Raw genomic sequence first — 27,529 nt, forward strand, 5'->3', positions numbered from 1 at the left:
TTAGTATCATTTATTAATAGATGGTGACATTATGTTTATAGTTTAACTCGTACTATTGTAATATCTTCGACTTAAACGAAATATCTTAACTTCTCAAATATTGATCTGCTTTCAAGAATGATTCAATTCATCATAGTTGAATTAAAGCTCAACAAATTGGCCTCAAGTCCTCAACAAATTGGCCTCAAGTCCTCAACTCAAGTCCAGCACCCTGAACAGACTAGTAGCAGGCACACCACCAACTTCTTGCAACATGCAAGGAATCAAACCTTGTTTGCTGGAATATTTTAACGTTAAAATAGGAGAAAATGCGAGCATAAATTCCTGAAAAGTAGTATAATCATATTTAAACCAAATTCAACCATGGTAAATCCAAGAAATTTTTTAAGCGATACATTGTCCTTAAAGGGGATGAAATAAGTAGATTTTACGAATGTTATTGCTAAGAATGGAAAAGAATGTACACGGGCTCCCCCACACGACCTTCAAGTTTAAAATGTATACAGAAAATGACCATTAGGCCACAACATAAGGGTGGATCTGCCACTGGCTTCAAGTTGCAGCTTCAGGCCTTCAGCTATCTTTTAACAGCGTGGTTCCTGAATACTAGGCTTCTTTTGCAAGAGGAACATCATCTCTTTGAAGCAAAAAATTGACAAGAAACGAATCCAAAATGATCTGCAAGATAACAATATTCCATAAGCTGGGCTAATGTAGAGCTGAAACCAAGATTTATGTGAGTGTTCCCTCAAAAAGAGTAATGTGAGTGAGACGGAACACTAAGCAACCTGATTTAGATGTGCTGCAACACAAGGGAGAATCAACAAACCAGGAGCACCCATTGCACCACCAAGCTGATCTACAACTGCTACCATAACAGGCAGGGTTTTCTGCCAGCAAAAACACAATTACAATATCAAGCTATAAAGAAAGATAACAGCTCAAGAAGATGAAAATTTTTGAGTAATTTTGCCATCAATTTTAAGTCTTAAATGCTTGAACTTTGAATTGAAATTTTAAATAAAATAAATTTTGAAAATCATCTTCAATTCTAAATGAATCTGAATTAGAAAATTAATGAAAAACTTACCTGGCTTGCAACCATAAGCAGCGCAATGGCGTTTTGTTTGCTGTAGAAGACAGATTTACTACCACCAGAGACTGATGATAAAATCTTCAAGGCAAGAGCATTAAAAGCTAACAGAATGATGTGCAAGAGACTGCAACACAAACACGAGTCCTTGTTTCATGATCTAAAGGACAGCGAAAATCTCATGCACATTATATACTCATGTTGTCAATCTTCTCATGCATGACAAGATGGGTCAACCCTAAACCTGTCAATTGGATCACTCATTCCCGCATGTCCAGCTAGGTCAGATCATTTTTGAATGAGGAGTTCTTCTGTTTGGGTTTGGTAGTTTGGAGCAGATCTGTTAGGCTTGGTTTAGTTTCTAGAATTTGATAGTCACACAATCTAACATTGTTCAAGCATGACTGCAAGTGATAAAATAGCTCTTTAACTCATTTTGTATAATAGTAAAGTAATAATTACAATGGAATCTTGATATTGTCAGATTTACCAAAGCACAATATATAAACTACCAACGAATATTCTAATGAGCTTACATTTACCAAAAAAAAAAAAAAAAAAAAAAAAAAAAGAGAAAGTATGCTAATGAGCTTTCATTTTGAGGGAAATCATCATTTTAGGATATATAAATTTATTTCCATGTGGTTAAATTGGTCTAAGAGTATGAGCAGAAGACTGAAGGATGGAACAGCAACCAGGTGACTTTTACAACCTAATGATTTTTAACTGATTACATTGACGAAAAACACAAGGGAAAATTGAAATATTATAGTACATGCCCAGAAGAATATACACTATTATAAATTTTAACATCTGAATGACTCAAAACTTATGGAACAATGAGGTGAACAGGTGACTGGACTACCGCCTATATTTAGTGTATGTTCCGCTTCAATCTTTCAAAGTATCTTGTCCATCAAGTTTATCATTGCAAAAGATATTACACAGATGTTACACTTTGCAAATGATGTATAATTTCTGTAAAACGAAATCACATTACAAATCATAAAGGCACATATGTCATCAACATTTGGCAATTACTATTAGTAATGTCTATCCAGTAAATATTCAACTTAGCCGCAATAGGTTATGTTCATTTCTGTAAGTCAGCAGCAAATAGCAGTGCAAGACTTTATGTAGTAGGTCAAATCAAACTTTGTTACTTACGCTCCAAGGCCTATGGCTAGAAGGAAGCTTGTAGGGTTCACCATCAATAGCAACGACCTAGATTTGCTCACTTGTATCCATGGGACCTGATACAATTGAGGGGGATAATGGCAAGTAATTAGTATTATGGAATGATAAGAGGCAGCCTCTACTTCTAATTTTATTTTCACCAATAGAAGAATGTGAATCTGCAGCAGCAGTTATAATCCAAAAGATACGTAGTATTAAAATGCATTTCATGTTTGATACAAAATATGAAAATACATAATTCTAGTGACAAGAAACATAACTTACTAAAATTAGGGATATAATAGGAATTATAAAAGGAAAAATTGTCAAAAATAATACAAACTTTAAGCGGTCCGCTAAAAACAAGTTAATCTTTTAATTATTTCTAAATAATACAAACTTTGAAGAATATCCGCTTTAAACAAGTTATTTTACCTACAACTTATTTAGCCGATTAATTTTTTTTATTTATCTTATAAAGTTATTTAATAATTTTTAAAAAATAATAAAATGTCACGTGTTCCATATAACTTGTTCATGAGGTAACTAATTGGTTTTAACTTGTTTAAAGCGAATACCCCTCAAAGTTTGTATTATTCAAAAATAATTAAAAGTTTGACTTGTTTTTGGCGGTTTGCTCAAAGTTTGTATAATTTTTGACAATTTTTCCATTATAAAATACAGAATTTATATTGAATTATTTGAATAGGTGTCCCTAAACTTGGCTTTGTTAATTCACCAATGCACTAGTAATAGAATTGAATATGATGCAATTTTTGCACATATTTTTCAAGACGGGTAGAAACATAACCTAAAAAGCGATGTTGTGAAAGTACTGCATCAACAAGAAATTTAAATATTGAGATGTGATTCATGTGCAGGCCAGGAAAAAAAAAATTCAAATCCTGACCACCTACATCTGTCACCACAGTTTTTACTCTTTTCTTTAGGGGAAAATGGCGGATGAAGTCAGTCGCCACCCCTTTTCACGAGTGGGATTCTTCATCCAATGCCCTTTACTCATTATGTAATGGACTAATACGCTAATAACAATAGAATAAAGGAGAAAGCTTGGACACTTTATTAAACAAATTAATAGTTTCCTACAAACGTGGTAGTAGGTTTAGCCTACAAAGCTCATATTAGTGACTTGAGGTCACAACTCTCCAAATAGTGACTTTAGGTCACAACTCTCTCAAGGATTCACTCCAAAATTCTGCCTCCCTTTACCTCTACTCCTCTCTTTATTTATACTAAGGCTAAAGACTCTAACCTAATAATATTAAACTACCAATATTGCCCCCCTTAGGTTAGTCTATTACATTACGAGCCCCCTAAACTTCCACCTTGTCCTCAAGGTGGTTTAAAATCAGTTAGTATCCGGCCTCGAGAATGATGGTCACTATCATCCTTGATGCCTAACTTCCACAACCACCGATTGAGCTCCGCTATGGTAAGTCCTCTTAAAGACTCGTGTGAAGAAACTAGCGTGAGATGATCTTAGGAGCTACTAACTGAGTGGGAGTGAGATTGGAATGATATGGGTGGAGAGACATGCTTGGAAGAAGTGAGTTTATGTGTGAAAGAAGGGATGTGAAAACTGGGTTTGCTAATTGGAGTTCAGAGCTCATGGGTTAAGAAAGGAAGTGGAAAAAAATAAGTGGAAAAAGAAGAAAGAAAATTGTATTTTGAAAATGGGGTGAGAATATTTGGAAAGGGTTGGGTCGTATTAAACAGCGAGCTGAGAAAGGGAGTTAGGTTTTACAATTCAGTTGATGATAACATGGGCTCAGTTTTAAAAAGGCCTAAAGAAGATCTTCACTGAATAATTATTCTACCGTTATTAGCGTGAGTAATATCAGTTCATTAAACATTATAAATAGATTCAACACCATCAAAAATCTCAAATAAGTAGACAAATAATTTGGAACAGATTAAATACAGACGCAGGAATGAATGTTTTAAATATCTTAGGTAGATCATCTAGAAAAAACGGTGACATTGATGACGTGGCCCACAAGATTAAGTTGAGGTGGCTTGAATGAAGAACAACCACGGGAGGGAGTGTTATGTGATTGAAACATACCTTTATAGTTGAAGGAGAAATTCTACAGGATTGCCATAAGAAGTGCTGCTCTATGATACAAAATACTAGGAGTGAAAGTGATATGGATAAAAACCGAAAACCAAACCCAACCAAACCGAATTAACAATTCGGTTCGGTTTTTTTCCTGTTCGATTTGGTTTGGGTTTGAAAGATAAAAAAAATTGGATTTTGGTTTCGATTTTGGTCTTCCAAAAACCGAAAACCGAAATTTGAACCGAAATATTGGCCCACTAGTAATTTTGTACATAAGTCCATACCTTTTATATATAAATACAAAAAAAAAAAAAAAAAAAAAAAAAAAAAAAAAAACCATAAGTTCATTTTCTTTCTCCTTCATCTCTTCTGTGTTCTTCATCTCTCTTTCACGCCCCCTTCTCTTTCCTCTCAAAAAAATTAACTCCTGAGTGAAAAATATTAGGTTTACCATCATCATCATTGATTGATCAAGTGGAGGGGGTCAAAACTTGAAAGGAAAAGTGAGAGTGTTTGTGTTGTTGCATGTTGGTAAGGTGTGAAAACTTGTGAAAAACATGGAGTCCGCTCATCTGTACAACGATAGTTAATCTCTTCCTCTCTCAAAATCATCTCGCCTCCCTCATAGTTTCATATTTCGACCGAATTCATACGAAGTTGTTACAATTGTGAATGACTTATCTGGGTTATAGTACCGAAATCATAGTATTCTTGTAGATTTAAGTGTTGCAATCCATATAATTTATTGATTACCAATTAATCATACTTGTATTACTTCTATTTTTACTAATATGTCTGTAGATCTATAAATTATAAATTTGGTTTTTTTTTTTTTTTAAACATTTTCAACAATTTTTTAAAAAAAACCCCACATAAATTCGGTTTTCGTTTGGAACCAACCGAATAAGATTTTTGATTTTCGGTTTATATTGGTTCGATTTCAAATCTTATTCGGTTCGGATTCGGTTTGGAAAACTCAAAAATGAAATAATACGATTTAGTTTCGGTTTGGGTCAAAATCTAAACCTAATACCAAACTCTCACCCCTACAAAATGCTAGGCTTCTAAGAAGCACATTAAAAAGATGGAGGTTACATAAATGTGCAAGTTAAGATGGATGCGCACGAACACTCTAAGAGATAGAATAAAAAATGAGATTCTTCGCAAGAACGTGAGTGTTGCAGGCATTGTAGACACTAAGGGAAAATGGCCTACGTTAGTTCGGACATGTAAGAAGGGGACCCAAGGGTGCACCGATACGAAGAGTGGAAGACTGGGACCATAAAGGGGTTAAACGAGGGAGAGGGAGACTGAAAATGACTTGGTTAGAAGGAGTTAGGAAGGATATGAAGTATATGGATTTACATAAGAATGAGACATTTGATCATGAGAGATGGAGGAAGATTTATGTATATGACTATATGGAATAATCACTTTTGGTTCATGTAGCTGACCCCACTTATGGAATTAAGGCTTTGATTGATTGATTAAGATTAAATATAAACCCATGAGGGTAATGAAACACACTACAAAACCAATTAGAAATAGTTGTGTAGAAGCGAAAGTCAGAATGACCTATTATTATAGCACAACATACATGGACGATTGGGCAATGGTAGGGAATCCATGGAAGGAAAGGCAAAAATTGTCTTTGGGGAAGAATTAATTGAGATGAAAAGCGGATTAGAAGGCTGCTGAGAGTAATTATATTGAGACAGTTGCATAGTGTTTTGACAAATTTATGAAGTGATCAGCTACTCTCCTAAGATGAAACCCAACGAAGATAACTACGATCAGAGAAGTTAGCCAAAGGAAATCCAAGTACTGACACTTTTATCATGAGATTACAAAGTTCTTTCTTAAAGATTTACAGCCCTAATAAAAGCTAGTCTAAGCCTCCAATGACTTGCCTCAATTATGTGATGGAATCAATCAAACTGTCAACCAAGTGTAATGAAAAAGCAAAGGACAGCAAGGCACTATTGGACTCAATGGAGCTGCCACCTAAGTGTAATGGGAAGCAGAAGACATCAAGGAATTATTGGACAATACTCATCAATAAAGCACTAAGGGGAGGAGTAACAAAAGCCTTTTAAGTTGACTCGGTGGAATTGTGACAAAATTAATATTAGGTTATCTTTGATATCTAGTGTAGCTTGCTTTATTATATAAGGACTAGGACTAGTGGTATGATAGTAGAGAGCATGAGATTTGTATCATGATATGAGAGAGAATGGAAACCTCAAGTTACTATGGAGAGTTATAGCCTAAAGCTATTAAGGAGAGTAGTAGCCCCAAGCTGCTATAAATCGAGTTGATCCACCTCAACAAACCATAAGGCAAGATCAAGGTCAGCAGCTAGGCAGCAACAAGAAGACAAACAAGTTTAATTATCCATTAAGGGGTGTGGTAAAAAAAAAAAAGGGATGCAGTCACTTTGTTACAGAACAGACAAAAGTGATAATGATTAGGACACTGGTGTTAAGGTGTAGAGCTTGGTATAAAAAGAGAGAGCAATGTATCAGTGTTCTCATGTTGTTGGAAGTAATAGAAATTAGTAGTAGAATAGAAGAATAGCCTCCAAGGAAAGTGCTTTAGCTTCCTCCATTGTAGACGTTAGTTTTAAAAATTAAGCTTTTCCCCTATTTCTTATTTATTTGCTTATTATTCCACTTACTGATTATCGTAGTCCATAGCAAGTGGTATCAGAGCACTCGATCATGGTGGCACTGACGCTGACCCAACGTGCCGATGAGACGGATGCAAAACTCGAAGAAGTTGATATGAGGCTGCAGGTCATTGAAAAGAAGATAACAGACAAACAGGCCGCCCTCAGCGGTGAGTCGGGCAATGGAAGGCTACCACCGACCACTTCTCAATGTTGTTCGAGGCGGGGAGAAAGCGGCAAGAGGAAAGGGTGCGGCTTGAAGAAAGGATCGATTGATTTCGATCGGACCATAAGAGGTTAGCGGCGATAGGGATGCGATCCGGTTAGTGTTAGACCGTATTGTTACCTTCAAATTCAAAAAGATGAAATTGAGAAGTTGATCCATGAAATGTTACAAGCCAGAATCATTCGACCTTCTACGAGCTCTTTCTCTAGCCCAGTGATTCTTGTGAAGAAAAAGTATGGAAGTTGGCGGTTTTGTGTGGATTATAGGGCGTTGCATAAGTTCCCCATTCTAGTTATTGACGAGTTGCATGGAGCTAGGTGGTTTTCTAAGTTGGACTTGAATTCCGGGTATCAGCAAATAATGGTGAAATCGGAAAATGTGCACTAAACAGCGTTTCGTACCAGTGTTACAAGGTTCGCGGTACGTAGCCACGAATTGCGAACTGAGTCGCGCGTATCGGAACGCGGAACAAACGCGACTTGGGTCGCTGGGGTTCGCGATCTGGATCGCTGAAGGAGGCGACTTTGGTAGCAGCTAAGCGGTTATTCTTCTTGTGCAGCGTTCAATGGTTTCTTCCCGATACTTCCAATGCATTTTCTCTCTCTTCTGATTTTATTTCTTAGGAGTAGTTTTTTCTCTCTCCTCTCTCCTCTCTCCTCTCTTCTGTTTTACACAGTAGTATATAGGGTGGCGGCTAGGGTTCTATTCCAAATGGGCTCAAGTCTTTGGGCTTTTTATTATAAAAATATAAATTATGTACTCTATTTTCTTAAGCAATTCACTAACCCACATAAATTCAAGCAAGGACTGATACAACTACGTTTTATATTATTTTCCAAATCAAAAACTTATTAATAAAAATCACCCATATATTTTATTAATTTATTTCGTACCCAATCGTATTGGATTCATCATGGGTAGCGTACCGCGTATCCGTTTCCGTACCACGTTTCGTATCGAACTACGTACCTTGTAACATTGTTTCGTACTCACGAGAGACACTACGAGTTTCTTGTAATGCTCTTCAGATTGATGCCCCGGAGACCTTCCAATCTCTAATGAATGAGATTTTTAAATCATACTTGAGGAAATTTGTTTTGGTGTTTTTTGACGATATCCTCGTGTTTAGTAGAGAGGGGGGAGAACATAAGGAGCATGTGAAAGTAGTCTTGGAGACCTTAGCTAAGCATAGCTTGTATGCCAATTGGAAGAAGTGTGAGTTTGGTAGAGAGCAAATGGCTTATTTGGGTCACGTAATTTCAGAAAGAGGGGTAGCTACGGATATGGAGAAAGTAAGGGCCATTGTTGAGTGGGAGGAACCGAAGAACTTGAAGGAGTTAAGGGGATTCTTGGGTCTCACCGGTTATTACCGGAAATTTATGGCGCACTATGCCCAAATTGCTGCCCCTTTGACATCTCAATTAAAGGACAGTTTTGGGTGGAATTTAGAGGCCGCTCAAGCCTTTAAGGAACTCAAGGCTGCCATGACAACAAACCCTATTTTGGCGATGCCGAATTTTGAGCTTGAGTTTGTGATCGAAACAGATGCTTCGGGTTATGGTTTGGGTGCGGTAATGATGCAACAAGGGAGGCCCATTGCGTACTTTAGTAAGCTTCTTGGGCTAGAAATCAAGCGAAGTCCATTTATGAAAAAGAATTAATGGTTATTCGTTTAGCTGTGATGAAATGGAGGCACTACCTCCTTAGTAGACGGTTTATAATTCGCACTAACAGGTTTTTGAAATCAGTGTGAATACAAGGGTTGGATGCGCAAGTTGATGGGTATGGATTTTGAAATCTAGTATAAACCGAGCCCTTCAAACAAAGTTGTTGATGCACAAAGGAGGGGGAGCAGGGCCTTAATTTTATCACAGAGAATAGATTAGGCTGAACTTGAATAAGAAATAGCCCAAGATCCGTGGCTAGGTGAGCTTAGGTTGTGGCTGGAAGGAAATCAGTGTGAATACAAGGGTTTTTCGTAGGTCGGAGGCAAGGTTTTGTACAAAGGTCGAGTAGTGGTGCACAAAAATTTGAAGTTCATTCTGGTATTATTAAAGGAGTATCATGATACTCCTACAGCAAGCTATGATGGAGAGGTAAAAACTTACCTTCGGCTGGCGGCAGACTGATTTTGGCCTGGCATGAGGAAGAGAGTGGGCAAGTATGTGAGTGGTGGTGAGGTGTGCCAAAGAAGCAAAACCTGGTATCAAAAGTAATATGGGACGACCTTTTAATGGATTTCATAGAAGGCCTACCATTCTCAAAGGAAGTGAATGTGATCATGGCGTGGACAGGTTGTCTAAGTACAACCACTTCTTTGGGCTTAAGCATTCCTTCAACACATTTTTATAAGGAAGGTGGTACGCTTACATGGTTTTCCCTCATCAATCATTTCCGATCGTGACAAGGTATTTATAAGTAATTTTTGGAAGGAGTTCTTTATATTGCAGGGCACGCACCTTAAACACAGCACCTCATACCATCCGAAGGCAAAACGAAGGTGGTTAACAAGAAGAAGGCTTAAGGAGCAATTGTCAAAAGAATTTGACATGAAGAACTGCGTCCAGCAAAGAAAATGCAAATTACATAAGATAAGCATAAAGGTACTTTGCAATCATCTCAATTAGAATACATCAAACATGTTTTATAGAGATTTAATATGAGTGATACGAAGCCAGTTAATACACCCTAGGCAAGTCACTTTTGATTATCCAAGGATCAGTCTCGTCAGACGAAAGGAAGATAAAGATTATACGGCTAAGATTCCATATGTCAAATCCAAGAAAAATTCATTGGGAAGCATTGAAGTAGATTTTGAGGTATCTATGAGGTACCACAAAGAAGTATTTGTACATTGGTAAAGGTGAATTATAAGTACAAGGCTATGTCAAAAGCACCATAAGTTATATATTCACAGTCGGAATTACAACGGCTAGATTAGATGTCGCATTACAGAAGATTTTTGCTCTATCTACTACTAAATATGTAGTGGTAACTGAAGCTAGTAAAGAGATGATATGGCTTCAAGGTTTGTGCAAGGAATCAATATTTAGGGGAAGTGCATGTTAGTCATAGCCTATTAGTATTAGCTTGGGGAATAAGTTAGAGTTTGTTATGAGAGTTTTTCTATAAATAGACCTCATTAGGAGGAATAATCATCATGTTGAATATATTTGAAAAGCTTGTTATTGGAGAGCACCTTCCACTCGAAAGAAGGCACTGTATTGTGAAACAATCAGTTTGATAATACAATTTATCCCCCTTAGCTACCCTTTTCCATCCAATCAGCTTGTTACTGTTTTGGGTACTAATGCCTAGCAGTTTGTTAACTAAATTGGGATTCAAGCAAGAGAGCAATGTATTTGTACAGTGATAGCCAAAGTGCAATACACTATGCAAAGAACCTTATTCTAGATTCAAGTAAAAGGGTTCTGGGTACTTTATTACATTTGTTGATGATTATTCTAGATATGCTTAGATATGCCAAAGTGAAATTTTCAATCAGTTCACAAAACTCTAATGCATTAGAATATGCACACTTGGTGGAGGATGATGAGTCGATCACCTTCAACCAAGCTATCAAAGACAAGGATAGTGAGAGTTGGTTGCTATGGAAAAAGGGATGCACTCTCTTCATAAAAATTAGACATGGGAGGTAGTCCCATTACCTATGGGATAGACTGTTGTAGGTTGTTAGTGAGTGTATAAAAGGAAAAAGGATCATTCCAAGTCAAATAAAATAAAGTATAAGGCTAGCTAAAGGACAAGGGATTTGCGCAAAAAGAAGGTATTATTTACAATGAGATATATTCTGTGGTGGTAAAACATAATTCTATTCGAGTGTTGTTAAGTCTTGTAGTTTATAAAGATCTTGAGTAGAAATAGCTAGATGTGATGACATCCTTCTTATGGCTTGTTCACATTTACTAAACTGAACTGATTGGAGCTGAACTGAACTGATTGGAGCTGAACTGAACTGAATTGAGCTGATTGGAGCTGAACTGAACTAAGCTAAAAATGAATATTTTATGAGCGATGGAAATTAAGAGTTGAACTAAACTGAACTGATTGGAGCTAAACTGAACTGATTCTGATTGGAAATTAAGTAAATGTGAACAGACCCTTACACGGTAACTTAGATGAGGATATCTATATGCATATGGGATTTATGGTTGAATGTCAAGAAAATCAAGTATGTCGTTTGAGGAAATCACTTTATGGATTAAAGCAATCTCCTCGACAATGGTACGAGCAATTTGATTCTTTTATGTTGAAACAAAGGCTTTCCACGAGTAATTATTCCCTCCATGTTTTAATATGTGTTACACTTACCAAATACGACCGTGTTTTAAAAAGTGTTACACTTACCAAATACAGCCGTGTTTAAATAAATATAACACTTTCTTTTTTGGCAAAAAACTACATTTAATATAATATCTTTCTCCTTTCATGGTTTTCACCCAAACCCACTATTTTTTATTATTTATATCCTCTCACATTTCATTAATGTTCAATAAACTATAAACCCCACTATCTTTCTTTTACAATTTTTTAATACTCAAACTACTTTACTTACCTCTTTTTATATTTAAGTCATTTTAATTACCTGAAAAAAATATGTGTCAGTTAAAGTGTAACACTTATTAAAAACAAGGTAGGGCGTATGATTGTTGAGTTTGCATTCATAAATTTCGTGGAGGTGATTGTATTCATCTCCTATTGTATATGGATGACATGTTGAATACTTCAAAAACCAAGATGGAGATAAATATTTTAAAAATCCAACTCGCTGAAGAGTTCAAGACCATAGTTGTTCTTAAGCCAAAAAGGCTACATTAAGCGGGTTATTAAAAGGTTTGTAATGAAAGGTGCTAAGTCAATAGTGACACTATTGACTCCACCCGGGGCAGATTCGGAAAAATAAATAGGAATATTATTTTTTATTTAAAAAAAAAAAAAAAAAAAAAAAAAAAAAAAAAAAAAAAACTATATAAATTATATTCAAAACAAATACATACATTGTTAAGTGTGCATGAGTTAGTAATTTTTGGACAGAAGATCCTAGGTTTGAGACTTCAAGCATACGCAATCTAAGTTTTTATTTTTTATTTTTTTCTTTTTAATTTTCTCCTTTTTCCCCTACCTCTCAGTTTCCTGTCTCCTCTCTTTCTTTTCTCAATCACCCTTCTCTGAATCTTTGGCCAACGCAAGTCCATGACCGGACGTCGGACGCGTCACCACCTACTCGGCTACTCCATCCCCTAGGTTACGGCAGTCTGCTTCTCTATCTCTTTTTTAATTTTTCCAATTTCTTAAATATTTTAAAAGGTTTTTTACTTGTTTAAATTGTAGATTGTTGATCTTTTTTTCTTTAAAGTGTTAATTTGTTTATTGTTGTAGTTGTTTTATCAATGAATTGAATTATTGTCAATTGTATTTTGTTTTTCAAGTTTATATTGTTAATCAGATAATGGCTAATTTTATGGGATTTTTAGGGTCATTGTTATATTTCTAGGGTTTTTGAAAAATAAAAATAAATAAAAATAAATAAAATAAATAAAAATAAAAAAAAAATTGGGTTTATGCTATTCATTTCTAGGGTTTTGGTTTACTTGTTTAGTTACTTACTTATTTGCTAATGTTTAGATTATTAGTGTTATATTAGTATTGCATTAGAAAATTGGGGTTTTGTTAAGACCCAGTTCTTTTTTTGTTCAATTTTGGATGAATAGGGATTTTGGTGTTTGAATTTTTTTAATTTTAGTTGTACTCACAAATGATTCGGGTAGCTGATGGTGAGATTGTGTAATATCATTGGGTACAATTGATATCAGTTCAATGTGTGCATGAACTGTTTAATTGAAAAGATTGAAACTTTTTATTGCTATTACATGGAAAGAAAGATACTTTGAGTAGCTTGAATCATTGCTAAAGCTTCTCACCTCATTGATGCGGCGGAATGTAATGTGATAGATAGTTTTGACATGATAGCTTTAAATTAAAGTTATGTATTATTGTATCGGATCATTTTATTTTGCATTTTTGTTGAAATTTGGAATTATTTTGTTGTGTTCTTATGTATTGGTATTTATTTGGACACTCAATTTTATACTTGAATACCCAATTTATATCGTGTATTCAGACATCGAGTGTTTGATGAAGTTCGAACCCCCTAGGTACAATTCCTGGATCCGCCACTGGACTCCACATTTTAGGCTCTCTGGTAAACAATCTCCCACTCCCACTACAACACAACATAGGGTATACATGGATAATGTATTGTATGCTAGTGCAGTTGGCAATTTAATGTACGTCACGAGTGTTGTTAGTAGGTTCATCGCGAACCTAGGTAAACCACATTGGGAAGCAATGAAATGATTTTACGATACTTAAGGTACCCCTAACACAAGTTTATGCTTTTGTGGAGATACATGTCAAATAAGTGACTTTGTTTACTAGTTATGTGTTTAAAATACATGGTGTTGCAATTAGTTGGCGATCAATGTTACAAGCTACACTAACTCTATCTACGATGGAAATTAAGGAAGCGTTGTTGTTAGGGGATTTCTAGATAATTTGGGGTTGAAGCAAAAAATAGTGTGAATTTGAACTGTAATAGCTGAAGTGCTATTCATTTGGCCAAAAACCAAGTTCATACCGAACATAAAGATGTGAAGTACAGTATTATTTTGTACAATACCTTCGAAAGGATGGCTAGTCCAAGATGCTGAGCAGCAAAGTTTGATTTTGGAAAAACACCACCATTATGGGAAAATTGAGCGGAGCGAGAGCAAAGCAAGGTCCAGCGGTGGGTTTACCTTTTTCGATTCCTTCCTAATAAAAAGGATTAGTAGTAGCCCTATTTTTAGTTCTTAGGGGGGTTTAACAGTTTACCTATCTCAATAAAGTCTATGATTGGTTCGAAGAACGTCCCAACAATTCGATTCATTTTCAATTAGGACTTGCTCTAGCCTACTTTTCCTTAGGATTCTCTCAACTAGAAATCGAGAACGAAGTAACCTCTTCTTCAGAAAGCGACGAAGCACTAACAACAAAGAAGAAATTTATAGAGATTTTTTTAGGCCCTTATACTCATTATGCCTAGCATTGAATAGGTTGGGTCGTTTTTGTTACCGCGGGATATATTGGCAGCTGCGGATCATTTGATTGGAATGAAATTTGGAATGGGTACACTTGATGAGAAATCATAGATCGAACGGCCGAATCCGAAAAATTGGGTGCTATCGGGGTGCCATAGAGGAAGGTAGTATTTCTTTTATGAAGGTGCATATAATTGAGTACCAGGCAGCTATGTTAACCAAAGTTGTCAAAGGAAGCAAGGTTCCAACACTATTTTAAGGAAATATAATTTTATTTTTAAGTAGTCTCTAACTATTATAGGGGAATATGAAAAGATAAGGGCAAGTTTCAAACTTACAAAACCAAGAAAAAGTGCATTCATGTTTGACAGAAGCTTGCGGTTATTATCAGCAAACTCCGCTACACCTGACCATCTCGAAATGACGACATAAAACACCATAGTTAATTCACGCGTAAAATAATGAATGAGTATAGTAAAATACGACAATCAAAAATTACAAAGACCTGTTACATAAAATGAAAGGTACAGTATGATAATGAAAATTTGAATAACAAGAGAAACTAGAATACCAACAATATCTGAGTCACATGCTCACACTAAATAGACTGTCCCTAAGGGGGAATATTGTCCCTATACGTAGCTTAGAAGCTTTAAATGGCAACCCTCCTAGGATATAACAAATATACAATGTATACTTCCTCCATTTCTTTTTACGTACAACACTTTGACTTATGTATTATTCACGTACTCTACTTTGATTATCTTTGATGATTTATAAAAGAAAATATAGCCATATGGGAACTTGTCAGATTCGCCTCAATTTATACTTTCAAAATATCAATTTTTGATAATTTTTATTGATAATTAATTACATTAGCAACTGAAAAAATGCATTGGTAAGCATTAAATGAAAAGGCGTTGCAAGTAAAAAAGGAAGTATACTTTTGGAATGTGCTAGAAGTCCTCGAACTTTGTCTTTAAAACGCAAAAGGGATACAGGAAAGCTATACATATAGTATATACTTCCTCTGTTCCCCTAATATTGCAACAACTACCATTTAAGGAAGTTTCACAAATATTGCAACATTACCAATATGCACATGTTTTCTCTCTCTCTCTCTCTCTCTCTCTCTCTCTCTCTCTCTCTCTCTCTCTCTCTCTACCACTTTCTCTCTCCTCATCACATGGGTCCTCATCTTTATTTCTCTCTATATCTCTCCTCAACTTAATTTCCTTGTGTTCCCCCCTTATTACAAAATTAGGGGAACGAAGGAAGTATTAGCTATTTCACTCTTATAAACAAAAAAGATTCAGCACATAATATCCAGCATCAAAGAATTAGCAATAAAGAGTTTAAAAATTAAGTTTGGTAATCTCCACAAATTGATAATGAAGCACAGGCTTACTCAATGTTTTCATTTAAATATTCATAGCAGTTGGCAGTCCAATAAGCTTTTTACCCCACGAAATACTTATAGCTTATTTATGAACATAACTTCTTATTTTCATCTTCTAATTGCAAAATATCTTTGAATTCATACAGCAAAAATTATGATATTTTTTAAAAACATTATGGGATTAAGGCTTTGATTGATTGATAGATTGATTTATATTCAGACGATTGATTTATATTCAGACAATCTAACATGACACCACTTGATCGATATTGTTCTTTTTTTACATATTAAAGTATAAAAATGGTTAGTGTTCAGTCAAATTAGAAGACCACACCAGATCAGATTCCACTCCTTCATAAATTGGACTGTGTTGCTTCATTTTAATCAATTTTTTCAAGGTCTTGATTTTTAATAAGATCTTTATTTATTGCTAACCACAAATGTTTCAACAAGAAATATAATTATCATCTACATTATACTCCCAGGGGGACAGAAAAGAATATTATCTACACAAAAAACACACACATACGAATATCAAATCTTCTAAAAGTGAGTATGGAACTCACCCTTGAACAATTCTCGGACTATCTGCAAAAGATTAATCATACTTCAGCTTTAGAAATAGAGGTTCAGCTACAAATTCAATCACAAACACTTCAGGAAAAGAGATCAGTTACATATGGAGCTGTCCATAACAAAGCATCATCAGTTATATATGGAGTTGTGCATACAAAGCATAGAATTAAGAGCCAAAAGCCAGAAGCAATTACTTAACAACTCCTAATTCTACAAAGAATGCCCTGGCCCTCCTTGGTTTGTGCAAAGGGAGAGGCAAGGACTTCATAGTCCTTCACTTCTTTTTTCATGCAAGTGATCTATATAAGATTCACAGTTTTAACAGTCAATTGCAAACTGCTTTTTTTGTTATGTAAAGGTGTCAGAATGTACATGCTACCCACTTTCCCCATTCTTAACTTTACATGAAATTTGATACTCCGTCATAGGCTCATAGCTATGTAAGATATCTTCCTTGGAGTTAACTTGTTGCACTGGCTGCAGGTAATTCATGATTAACGCTCCCGCATATGTAGTTGTATGTTCACAATTTAAAGCAATGAACATGATTACTTTATTGGACATGTTTAACATTTGGCATCAGAAGCCATGTTTCCCTCTGCCTTGCTGAATTAGAACCTCCATGTTTTTGCATACAGCTATTGACCGATGATGCAACAAACGCAATGATGGTGGAGCGTTAATTTTGATATGCCACTGTTTAATATGCTTTAGTTGTTAGAAGCATTATGTATGACCTCAAACATATGTTGCTGGAGTAATGGGAAGATATCCGAGAGGAAGGCTGCAAAGAAAGTGTTGAGATACCTTCAAGTTACCAAAGACTACATGCTTATGTATAGACAGACCAAAGATCTTGAAGTTGTGGGCTATTCTGACTCCGATTACAGTGGCTGCATTGAATCACGAAGATCCACCACAGGTTATGTGTTTACGCTAGCTAATGGTCGTCTCTTGGAGGAGTGCGAAGCAAACCTTAACTTCTACTTCTAATTCTACTATGGAGGCTAAGAGTTCATATTTTGTTTTGAGGCTACCTCACATGGTGTTTGGCTAAAAAGTTTCATATCTGGGTTAAGATGGGTTAAGAGTTGTTGACGTTATCATTTGCCCAATAAGGATGTATTGTGATAATTCAACTACAGCGTTTATGGCTAAGAATAAAGAGTGGAAGTAAAAGAAAACACATTAACATAAAATTGCAAGCCGTAAACGAACGTGTCAATAAAAGAAAGTGATCATAAAGCATATAAGCATTGAATTGATCCTTGACCAAAGGCATGCCAATTAATGGTTTCAAGGGTCATGTACAAAGGATGGGAGTTTGTTCTATCATGTGAAACATTAGTTTGTTGTATTGAAACATTTTCATTCAGTTAGAAATTTATTGGATTATTTGAATTATTAAAGTACTTTTGGTTATTTGGTTATTTCAACAAGGTCAATTTATTTGGCCTAGAGTGAACATGGGGTTTATTCATTTAGTCATATGAGTGGTGATTGGTGAAAGACCGAATATACGTGATACATGGAAGATTAATTCTTGTTATTAGGGAATTCGACTCTATGATTTATATATGAAATTTCTCTAATTTAAATGGACCAATTGGGAGAATGTTGGATTATTTAGAAAATAGTGATAATTCAACAATATCATCTTTCCAAGAAGCACATGAATTTCCCCAGATTTTACAAGTACAATACAGTACATTTATCAATTGACTAAAACAGATATTTTCAATAATACATTGAATTCACAACAGGATTGATATATAACATACTTCCTCTATTTTTTATTATTTTTTTTTTATTTGTATTATTTGGCATTTTTCCCTATTCACACAACCTCCTTTGACCTTATTTTGTGACAAATCCATAAACAAAAACATAGTCATGTGGGATCTAGTTGGGTTCGTCTCGACATCTACTTTTCAAATATCAATTTTTTACTCCTTCAGTTCCACAATGATGTTCTTGTTTGGAATCTTTGAATTTTTTCAAAAAATAGAGAATCTTCTAAATTTCTCTTAATCTATAAGAACAAATATAGTCATGTGGGATCTAGTTTGATTCGTCTTGGTGAGTAGATTAGTAAAATCTAACTTTTATAAATTTTTGCAAGTAAGAGATTAAAGATATTTGAGGTCAAAGATGGGTAAAAATTTGCATCGATTTACGAAACAGGAACATCGTTTTGAAACGGAGGGAGTATAAGTTTTACTTAAATAAGATTAAAGATATTTATGACAACGAATTGCATTGGTAACCGTGAAATGACAAATGGTGCAATTAAAAAAAACAAACAAACAAAGTATATATATGAACCATGGACATTTGCATTCGAACCTCGCTAATTGTATGATGAATAGCAAAGTTTTACTGAAGATATCCATAAGCCTGCTGTAACCACAATTAACGAACTACTTGTCCAGCAAAAATAGATGAAAAGAAAAGTACCTTTCCCAAGATCAATGGAATCAACAATGTGATAACAAGGCTCCTAAGTAATTGGTTAGTTGGAATGGATATGCCAACACCAGCAGCTACATATTTTGTGATCGTAAACGGAACCTAAAGAGTAAAAACAGGTAGTTTTAGCAGCAAACTGTGAACACTTTTCTGGAAAAAAAAAAGGTTTTTAATATGCATAGATGTATAGATACATGTGTACAAAGTTAAAAAAAAAAAAAAAAAAAAAAAAAAAAAAAAAAAGTGGCACACATGCAAAGACATAGGATTTTGGGTGGCGTGTTTGCAAATGTATAAATTCTTATTGATGATATAATACTTTGCTTACCATTTTTCAGCAAGTGACAAAAAAGCAAAAACTCGAATTGTTGTGGGAGCCTTTTATGCAAAGGACCAGCAAATCATATAACTAATATATAAAGCTAAACTTTTAGCCGGGTCACAAGATAGTGACACTTGGCATTCTAACTTTTCGCCAAGTGTCAAGACACATAAGCGATAATTAATTATTAATATGACACGTAAGATTTATTTTAATATATGTTTTGTTGAAAAGGATAAAGAAATTGGATAAATTTAGTAGGATAAAAAAAGTTATCATAGTGTTTTATTTTCAATAAAATTTGGATAATTTAGTAGGATAAAAATGTTATTTTAGAGCTTTATTTTCAAGAAAAAATTTTGGTGTAGAACTTTATTTTTAATAAAATTACCAATATTTCTATACAAATGACAGATCTAGAGAGGTACAGAAAGGAAAAAAAATTAAAAATTAAAAAATCAAAGAGACGTGTTATTATATATAATTGTTCTCTTAAGCTTTAACATGCAATCAGCCTTTCCTTAGATGTTTAGAGAAAATGAAAAAAGATCACAGCTTTAGCCAACCGTTCTTTATGGTTGTACATTATTACTTCTAATTTTTTTAGATTGTAAAGTGATTATTAATCCCTAAAACACCCATAAACGACAAGTATGATTGTCAAGTGATTATTAAGCCATAAAATATCCATAAACGGACAAATGATTTGTCAAGTGATTAATTAATCCGTGAGTAGAAGATTCAAGTAACATATAGTATATTTTAAATAAAAAGTTTTACTTTAAAATTCAATAAACAACCCAGCATCGCACGGACACAAAGCTAGTCATATGATATATGAAAATGATGTTATCAGTTATCACCCCTAAACTCCTTTTGTTTCCTCTCACTACTAAAATAAAATTGATGGGTTGAGCATGTATAAAAGTATAGAACGTCCCTAAAAAAGATGAAATAAACATGAAGTCCATTACTTGAAAAACATTAGCTGAACTATATACAATGTTCTTACAGTGACTTTCATCCTCCCACTCTTTTTCATTATCTCCCCACCCACTCTCTCCTTGATAAATTATTCACCCGGAATTGGTCCATCTTGATTACAAGAACGCAGATAAACCTGGCAGAGGCATCACCTCCCGTCCTCCCCTCTTTTTCCCATTCTTTCCTCACATACTCTAGGAAGAAAGCCATCTAGATTTACAACCCAGATCATAATCTATCAGAGATAGCTTTGTCAGGATAGACAACAAGAGACCAAAAAATAAACACCAAATGGACATATAGGCCACCATATCAGTTGTTTCACACTCATCACTCTACATTTCTCCACCTTAGAAATGGAAGCAGAACACCTATTTTCTTGCTCACTGGCAGGCCAAACGACCTAGTAGAAAAGACTGAAAGTGATAGTCAATCAATCAAAGCCTTAATCCCATAAGTGGGGTTGGCTACATGAACCAAAAATGATTATTCCGTATAGTCATCCACAAAAATCTTCCTCTTCCATCCCTTACGATCAAATGTCTCATGCTCATGCAAATCCATATACTTCATATCTTTCCTAACTCCTTCCAACCAAGTCATTTTGGGTCTCCCTCTCCCTCATTTAACCCCTTCATGGTCCCACTCTTCCACTCTTCGTACCGGTGCACCCTCGGGTCTCCGTTTTACATTCCCAAACCGACGCAGGCGATTTTCCCTTAGTTTGTGTGCAATGCCTGCCACGCCCACTTTCTTAAAATAACCTCATTTTTTATTCTATCTACAGTTATAAAAATAAAAATAAAAAAGCGTAAAAGATTTCCAAAAGCTCTACGTGGCAGTAGTTTCCCTTGTATGATCAAAACCTTACAAGTAGCTATAGTGTTTGAATAAATTCCATAATTGAATCAAAATGTTCTAAAATCTGCAACCATGTTTGAGTCAACTGCTGAGGATTATTACATGTTTATGATAAGACTCTCTTGATTCTATTCCAATGATTGGAGGTCAGCAATAACCATAAACAACAAACAAGTTGTAAATATTCACAAAAGAAACTACAGTTTATGTGTTGGAGATGCTAATTGAATTACAAAATCAAAATTTTTTATAGTCATTTTTTAAGCTGCTAAGATATAAAATTTTAAGCTAGGCCACAATCTACATCACAAACATATAAAAAACTAACTAATGAGAAATTTCGTGACGATGAAAAAGGTTCACACAACTTACAACTAAGATTCCTAGTAAGTTCGATATCACAGTCATTGCCAAAGCCAATGCAAAATTTCCCCCAGCTAGCTGCACTTGATCCAAACACATGTCATCAAACAAAAACGCAAAAGGGATATAAAAGATTAGATCATATGAACGTCAAAAGTTATACCATACTTGAGTAAGTGAAACTCCACTCGACAATGTGGTTGGCATACAGGCAAAAAGGGCTAATCCTGTACAAAAAAAGTATAGATTAGTATTTTTGAACAAGCCAAAAACAGTTTTCACTGTAACTGGCATGTATACATGTCCACATAAGGAATAATAAGCTCGGCTTTCTTAACAAAAGGCCACAACCAGTCCCACACTGGGAAAAATATTTAACACTACCTACTATATAATCTCTACAGTCTAAACTTGGTCAAAATCCTAAAATTGAGTGCATTCCAAACAATTGTGCTTCATGACAAAGATATAAGAAAATAAATTGCTGCTGCCTGCTGTGTTACATGGACACGGCAAAAATGCTGCCATGGATCATGAAATATGTTCTTGATAAACCAGTTTACACTAGTGTACGACTACCTAATCTATCCAAAAGTCAGCGAATATAACCCTAGCTAAGGGAAAAGTAGTATTAACAAGGAAAAGACACAAGTACATCTATAGGGAACAAGGTTGTTAGAACAGAAAATGTTCTTGAGATCAATTATGTGAGCATATTCCGTATTATCTTGATGATATTGTGCTTCCATAAGGACTCTACTCTCAATGTACTGATATGTTGAAGACAATATAAATCTCCTAACCTACGGAAATTTACACCATCTTACATGGTATTGCAGCCTAAACCTACCTCCCATGTACATTCATTTCCCTTCCGTGCAACACCTTTCTCTACCAAAACTTGCTGTTGCCTCAGCATGGGCAAGGACAATGTCTCTTCTACTACTTCTACTTCTTCATTGCCTACCTTTCATCCTGTCTTCCTTTAACAATCTCAAAATTCACATTCCCCTAACTCCTGTAACTGAAAATTTGAAAAAGTCCAACAATCTTCTTGAACGTAACTATCTTACAAAGGTATCCTCATTCAAAGCTAAAGAAGGAATATTGCATAGTTGCATACCACGAAAGCTGAATTCCGTCCAAACCTCTGCCCCTGAACATTCTATATGTTTCAACACAATGAAGCACAAAAAAGAAAAAGAAATCCAATTTCACACAGACTCCAAACTAGAAGACCTTGTTCTAAGAATATACTAACTAGATGACCTAGAAACAGCAATGCTACTTAAAGGCCATGAAAATTCCTCCCCTTAAGTGCTAAGCGTATACTACATCTGATCTAGACATTTTACAATAAAACTAAAATCTCCCCAAAATAAAAATATAAAATCGGAATTCAGAGCTTTTGAGGTGATGAGATGGGAAAAGGTAATAGAGAATGGCGGAAATATACCCAAAACAAATTAACCTAACCATGAGATAACAAAGATATCTGAGACACCAATTTTCACAGACTAAGTGCCTAATATTATGAGTATATAAGTTTTCCCTTGTCATAGAGAACTTTGTAGTCCTCATCAATCAATGCAGAGGTTTCATTAACGGTAAACACACCAAAAAGGTCGTTAACAAGAATCTTTTTTTTCACCATACTTGATTTCTCTAAAATTCGTGCCACTTTGGCCCACATAAGTTTTTTTAAAGGAATTGTTAAAAGACTCTTAACTATTTAGTTACCTTAATCAATAGACATGCTCTCACACCTCATGAAAACCAAAACGAATCCTTTATACATGCAATTATAAAAAGAGATGCAGGACAAAAGGATTTAAATAAAAGCCTGCCCAGTGGAATTATAGTGTACACCTACTTCAACCATTAGGTCCTCCTGAAGAGAGGTTCTCTGGGAATACACTTCTAAGAGATCATCAAATATGAGACAAAGTCACAGATCAAACACCCAGTAAAGTCTATGTCCCATTGAATTACATACCAGCTCATATTTTAATATTATAGAGCAAATGTGATTCTCATAAAAAACAAATAGATAGTGTACTGAATGTAATACTTCACAAGACCAGCAAAAATTTGGAAGCAAGTACCAGTAACAAATTCTGGAGGCTGAAAATTAAGTTGCAAAATAATCCTTGCAAATGCTGGTGTCAACAGTAAAATAGACGCCTGCATTTACAGACAATGAAATCACTAACACAAGAAACTACTCACAATCCTGCATATTCATTTGATATCCAAATTACAAAAACTTCAGCTAAGTGTCAGCGCATTGCCATGAAGTAAATCGTTTTAATCCATGAAGTTAGACAATTTCTAACAAGCATTTCCTATATATCACTGAACAACATTTAAATAAGCAGATAATAGAGCAAAAAAGGAGATGTAAGGGGGTATTAGATAGAAAGTGTTCCAGAACCAAATCCAACTGTGCTTCAAATTGTATTCAAAAAATAATCCAACTTGTAATTTGTTAAGTTAGCAAAAATCCAGGAATAATAACTTCCTATGAGCTGCTACTAATGAAGCTGATTGCCTAACCCCTCCAATATAAATAATACTCCTTGCAATTTGCAAGTTCTAAGAAAGCATAACCAATCAATTTGATTTTAACACTTAGTGAGATATATAACTCTAAAATCCAATGAGACAACCACCTACACAATATCTTAGTTATTCAAGAGAAATACCAGGCCAAATAACCCAACAGGCCATGCTTTGGTAGCTGCTCCAATTTCTTGACTACGTAATGTTAAGCCTACAAAATCAGAAACAAGAGAACTCCATCAACAAAACAACATGAAGTTTCAGAACAAAAAGTACCAACCCTAACTCACCTGAGATTATGAATATACAAAATGTGCTCACTTTTGACAAGTAGTATCTATCAGCCGCACAGCCAAGGGCAGGATTTGCTAGTCCAAGAATAACACCACCAATAAGAGCTGCAAAGATTGAGAAGAAATTATCAGCTCCCATGCAGCTTAAGACACATGTTAACTAAAAGGAAATAGATATAAAGATATAACTAGCTGACTATGAAATTAATTACAAAGGACATAAACCATGCAGAGATATATGCAGCACTATTGAGCTAAAAAGGGACATAAATTTAATTTTTTTTTTTAACATGTTCAAAGGGTATTTTTCAAGTACTCCCCAGTTTTTGCACTTTCTACTTGGGAGACAAAAGTAATTTGAATTTCAAAGACAACTCTTTGTTGTTATTTCAAAATTATTACAATACTACATTCCCTAAAAAGGCTAAAATCCATTATAGAGAACAGTCATGCTAAAATTTATATATAAAGTAAAAAGAAGCTTTAATTATTATACATTCATTTCCCTTCCCTCATTCACGACTCATGATGTATGGATTTACATGAGGATGAAACATTGGATCATAAGGGATGGAAAAGGAAGATTTATATTGATGACTACATGGAATAATCAAATTTGGTTTATGTTAGCAGACCCCATTTATGGTATTAAGGCTTTGATTGACTGATCAATCGATTGACTGCGCAACTGTCAACCCTCACCCCATTTCCTATCATTTAAACTTCTATCCCTCTCAACATGATGGTGATGGTCCGATTAAGAAGAACCCTAAAATCATTACCTAAGTTGTAAATATGAGGTCAAGTCAGTGTGGAAATATAGATTTAGAGTTCTGTCAACTATCAATTCAAAGTCACTTCTTAGTGGTTTGGTAATCAACAAGGCACACCATTGAGGATAAATTATTTACTCCCCTTTTTCCAACGTTTTGTTCATCAAATATTCTCCAAATTAAACATTTTTTTTACTTCCTACTACCAAATGTCCAAATCTCTCTTAAGAGCCCTTTTTGTCCTATTGGCATTCAAACCTATTTCCAACAACTTTATGAGTTTGCCCAGGTTTATATTCCTTACAAGGAGCAAAATTGTGATATATTCCGTATTTAGGTGAAAAATTGGTAAAGTCGCTAACACCAGTAGCAGAATTACTCTAAAACCGCTACTGATGTTAGCAGTTGTAAGGTAAAATTGATAATGGTGTTAGCAGTTTTGCCCTATGAACACTGCAAAATTATGCCTTTTAATTATGACTTAGCCACTATAAACTTGTATTATCCGCGTCTTTATTATCATCAAACTGAAATCAAAGCAAATAGAATATCGGCCACAACATCAAAACATGTTCTTTTCATCATAATATCATTTTTTTGTGCACAACACATCCAACAAGGTTTAAGTTGTGACAATTATTCAAGGACGATGACGTACAAATTAGAAAATTGTGAAACAGCATAAACAAAATGATAAAATTCCCATATAATCGTAAACTTACCCTTAACAATCAAGACTAATATTACATTTTTACATAAGCAAAAGCATGTGAAGAAAATTTGACACTACCCAATGGCAGAAAATTGTTGCTAGCAAACTCAATCAACGGCCTCGCCCATTTCAACGCATCCCCAGATTGTTTACCTTCGCCATTATCAGCCTTTATTAAATTTAAAACCAAAAAAAAAAAAAAATTAATATCCACCCATTTTAAGCCAAAAAAATATAAGAAATAATTCAACAACAACAACAAATTAGAGTACAAGGATACATACAGAGTCAGAGGATGCAGCAGCAGCACGGATAGACGATAACCGATATCGCGGTTGCAAATGAAGAACCGAAGGAATACGAACGGATTGAAAGGGATTGATGCATAGACTAATCTTGGGAAGTTGAGAATTGAAAAGGGTAAGTTGAGTAGGAATTGAAGGAAGAAGGAGTGAGTGTGAATTTGAGGGAGAAAGTGAGATTTTGTAATGTAAAGCTTTGATTGTTCCCGCCATTTCCTTGTGCTTGAGCTTGAGGTGAAGTGAGAGGAGGAAGGGCTGAAGCCTGAAGGTAGTCGTGCAGGGGGGTTTCAGAATTTAAACGGGTTGCTGGCTTGCTGCTGTCTACTTGACGTGGTTGTACCATATGTCAAGATATTTTAGGGAGTAAAGGAGCTTCCGATCAGTCGGCTTCATGAAGGGCAAAATTGGCATATTTTTAAGATGAAAATGGGTAAAATTGCTACTTGTTTTACCTATGAATAGTATAGTATGAATACAATAAAAATTTAGTCCATTTTATTACAAGATACTAGTTTAGATCCCATGCAAATATGCAATGCATAGATTTAACAAAATTTTATTATGAATCATCAAAAAATATTTCATGTCTCCGGTTTACAATAAATTTATTGTAAATCAGCGGCACACACGTGCGAGCTAGTTCACTTTTTTTTCTTTTTTTTTCTATAGCAAAAACACGCGAAAATCTCATACCCTATACTTAGAAATCGCAGAACAACAATGGAGGAGAGAGAAAATGAGAAAACGCGAAAAGGAGTACATTGAGGCTTTGATTATCAATGGAGAATTTATCAACAAACTTCAATACATCAAAGTGCAGTAATCTAATACACGATTTTCTAAAAAACAGAGGCAAATTGAAACTGCATTGTTAGGTGATTTCGACCTAGAAAGCACAATCATAGAAGATGAAACAGAGAATTTTGTAGATAATACGAAGTAATAAAGAAACTACTCGAATTGATAATGATAACAAAGAAACGGCTCGAATTGATGACGATAACAGAGCAACTGCTCGAATTGATGATGATAACAGCATGTTTGGGGAAAAACAAATTCAAGCGCCATTAATGAACGAGGAGAGAGAAAGTGGAAGAACGGATCAAGTTGTTCCTCAAACATTAGAATGTGGCAACGCAGAATAATTCAATTCAGCTGAAGGTAACCTTATACTTAATAGAAAATTTTATAGAAAATGAAAAAGAGAATTTTGTGGATGAACTTGGACACTTGGTTGAATTGATCATAATGTACCTATTGATAGCATTGAATGTCATGTGCATATTTTGTAGTGATAATGTACCTTTGTATGCACAAATGTTACCCTATTTATGCATAAATGTTACTTTTTTATGCATAAAAGTGACTCAATAGCTGAAGCAAACTTCTTTAAATATCATAACAAGGTGATAATGGCATTAGTGTTGTAGATCACCCGAATTGAAGCAAAATTCTTTAAATATCATAACAAGGTAACAATTACATGGCTACAACCTATAGAAGGTGGAGAAGAACAAAATGTAGGGCACGCATAGTGTTGTAGATCACCTGAATTTCTGCTCAAGGTTAA

The 27,529-nt window shown here is 34.9% G+C and overlaps 1 protein-coding gene across 4 annotated transcripts; it reads right to left on the reverse strand.

Annotated features, from left to right (window-relative positions):
* Window positions 1–317: 317 nt before the first annotated feature.
* LOC145626885 (putative sodium/metabolite cotransporter BASS4, chloroplastic) lies at window positions 318–26,270 on the reverse strand. Of its 4 annotated transcripts, XM_081679349.1 has the most exons (14): window positions 25,942–26,270; window positions 25,736–25,826; window positions 24,170–24,277; window positions 24,023–24,090; window positions 23,423–23,501; window positions 21,486–21,544; window positions 21,327–21,395; window positions 18,776–18,889; window positions 16,309–16,330; window positions 14,682–14,749; window positions 2,261–2,346; window positions 1,091–1,220; window positions 789–890; window positions 318–678 (listed from the first exon to the last, which is right to left on the reverse strand). In XM_081679349.1, exons 1-14 carry the CDS (start codon window positions 26,170–26,172, stop codon window positions 607–609), a joined length of 1,299 nt encoding a protein of 432 aa, XP_081535475.1. In that variant the 5' UTR covers window positions 26,173–26,270; the 3' UTR covers window positions 318–606. The 4 variants fall into 4 exon arrangements, with proteins under 4 accessions (XP_081535475.1, XP_081535476.1, XP_081535478.1 ...); XM_081679350.1 differs by lacking the exons at window positions 14,682–14,749; window positions 16,309–16,330; XM_081679352.1 differs by lacking the exons at window positions 318–678; window positions 789–890; window positions 1,091–1,220 and adding an exon at window positions 1,246–1,433.
* Window positions 26,271–27,529: the final 1,259 nt, after the last annotated feature.

Source organism: Chenopodium album, chromosome 4 (assembly GCF_948465745.1).
Source record: "Chenopodium album chromosome 4, dcCheAlbu1.1, whole genome shotgun sequence".
Lineage (NCBI taxonomy): Eukaryota > Viridiplantae > Streptophyta > Magnoliopsida > Caryophyllales > Amaranthaceae > Chenopodium > Chenopodium album.

What these genes read in the sequence shown, in the direction of transcription:
- LOC145626885 (XM_081679349.1), bottom strand. Translation starts at nt 26,172, where the DNA reads ATGGCGGGAACAATCAAAGCTTTACATTACAAAATCTCACTTTCTCCC. An exon ending in CTGCTGCATCCTCTGACTCT is followed by an intron (nt 25,827 to 25,941) that starts GTATGTATCCTT and finishes AATTTAATAAAG; the next exon opens with GCTGATAATGGCGAAGGTAA. An exon ending in AGTCCGAGAATTGTTCAAGG is followed by an intron (nt 14,750 to 16,308) that starts GTGAGTTCCATA and finishes CGAGATGGTCAG; the next exon opens with GTGTAGCGGAGTTTGCTGAT.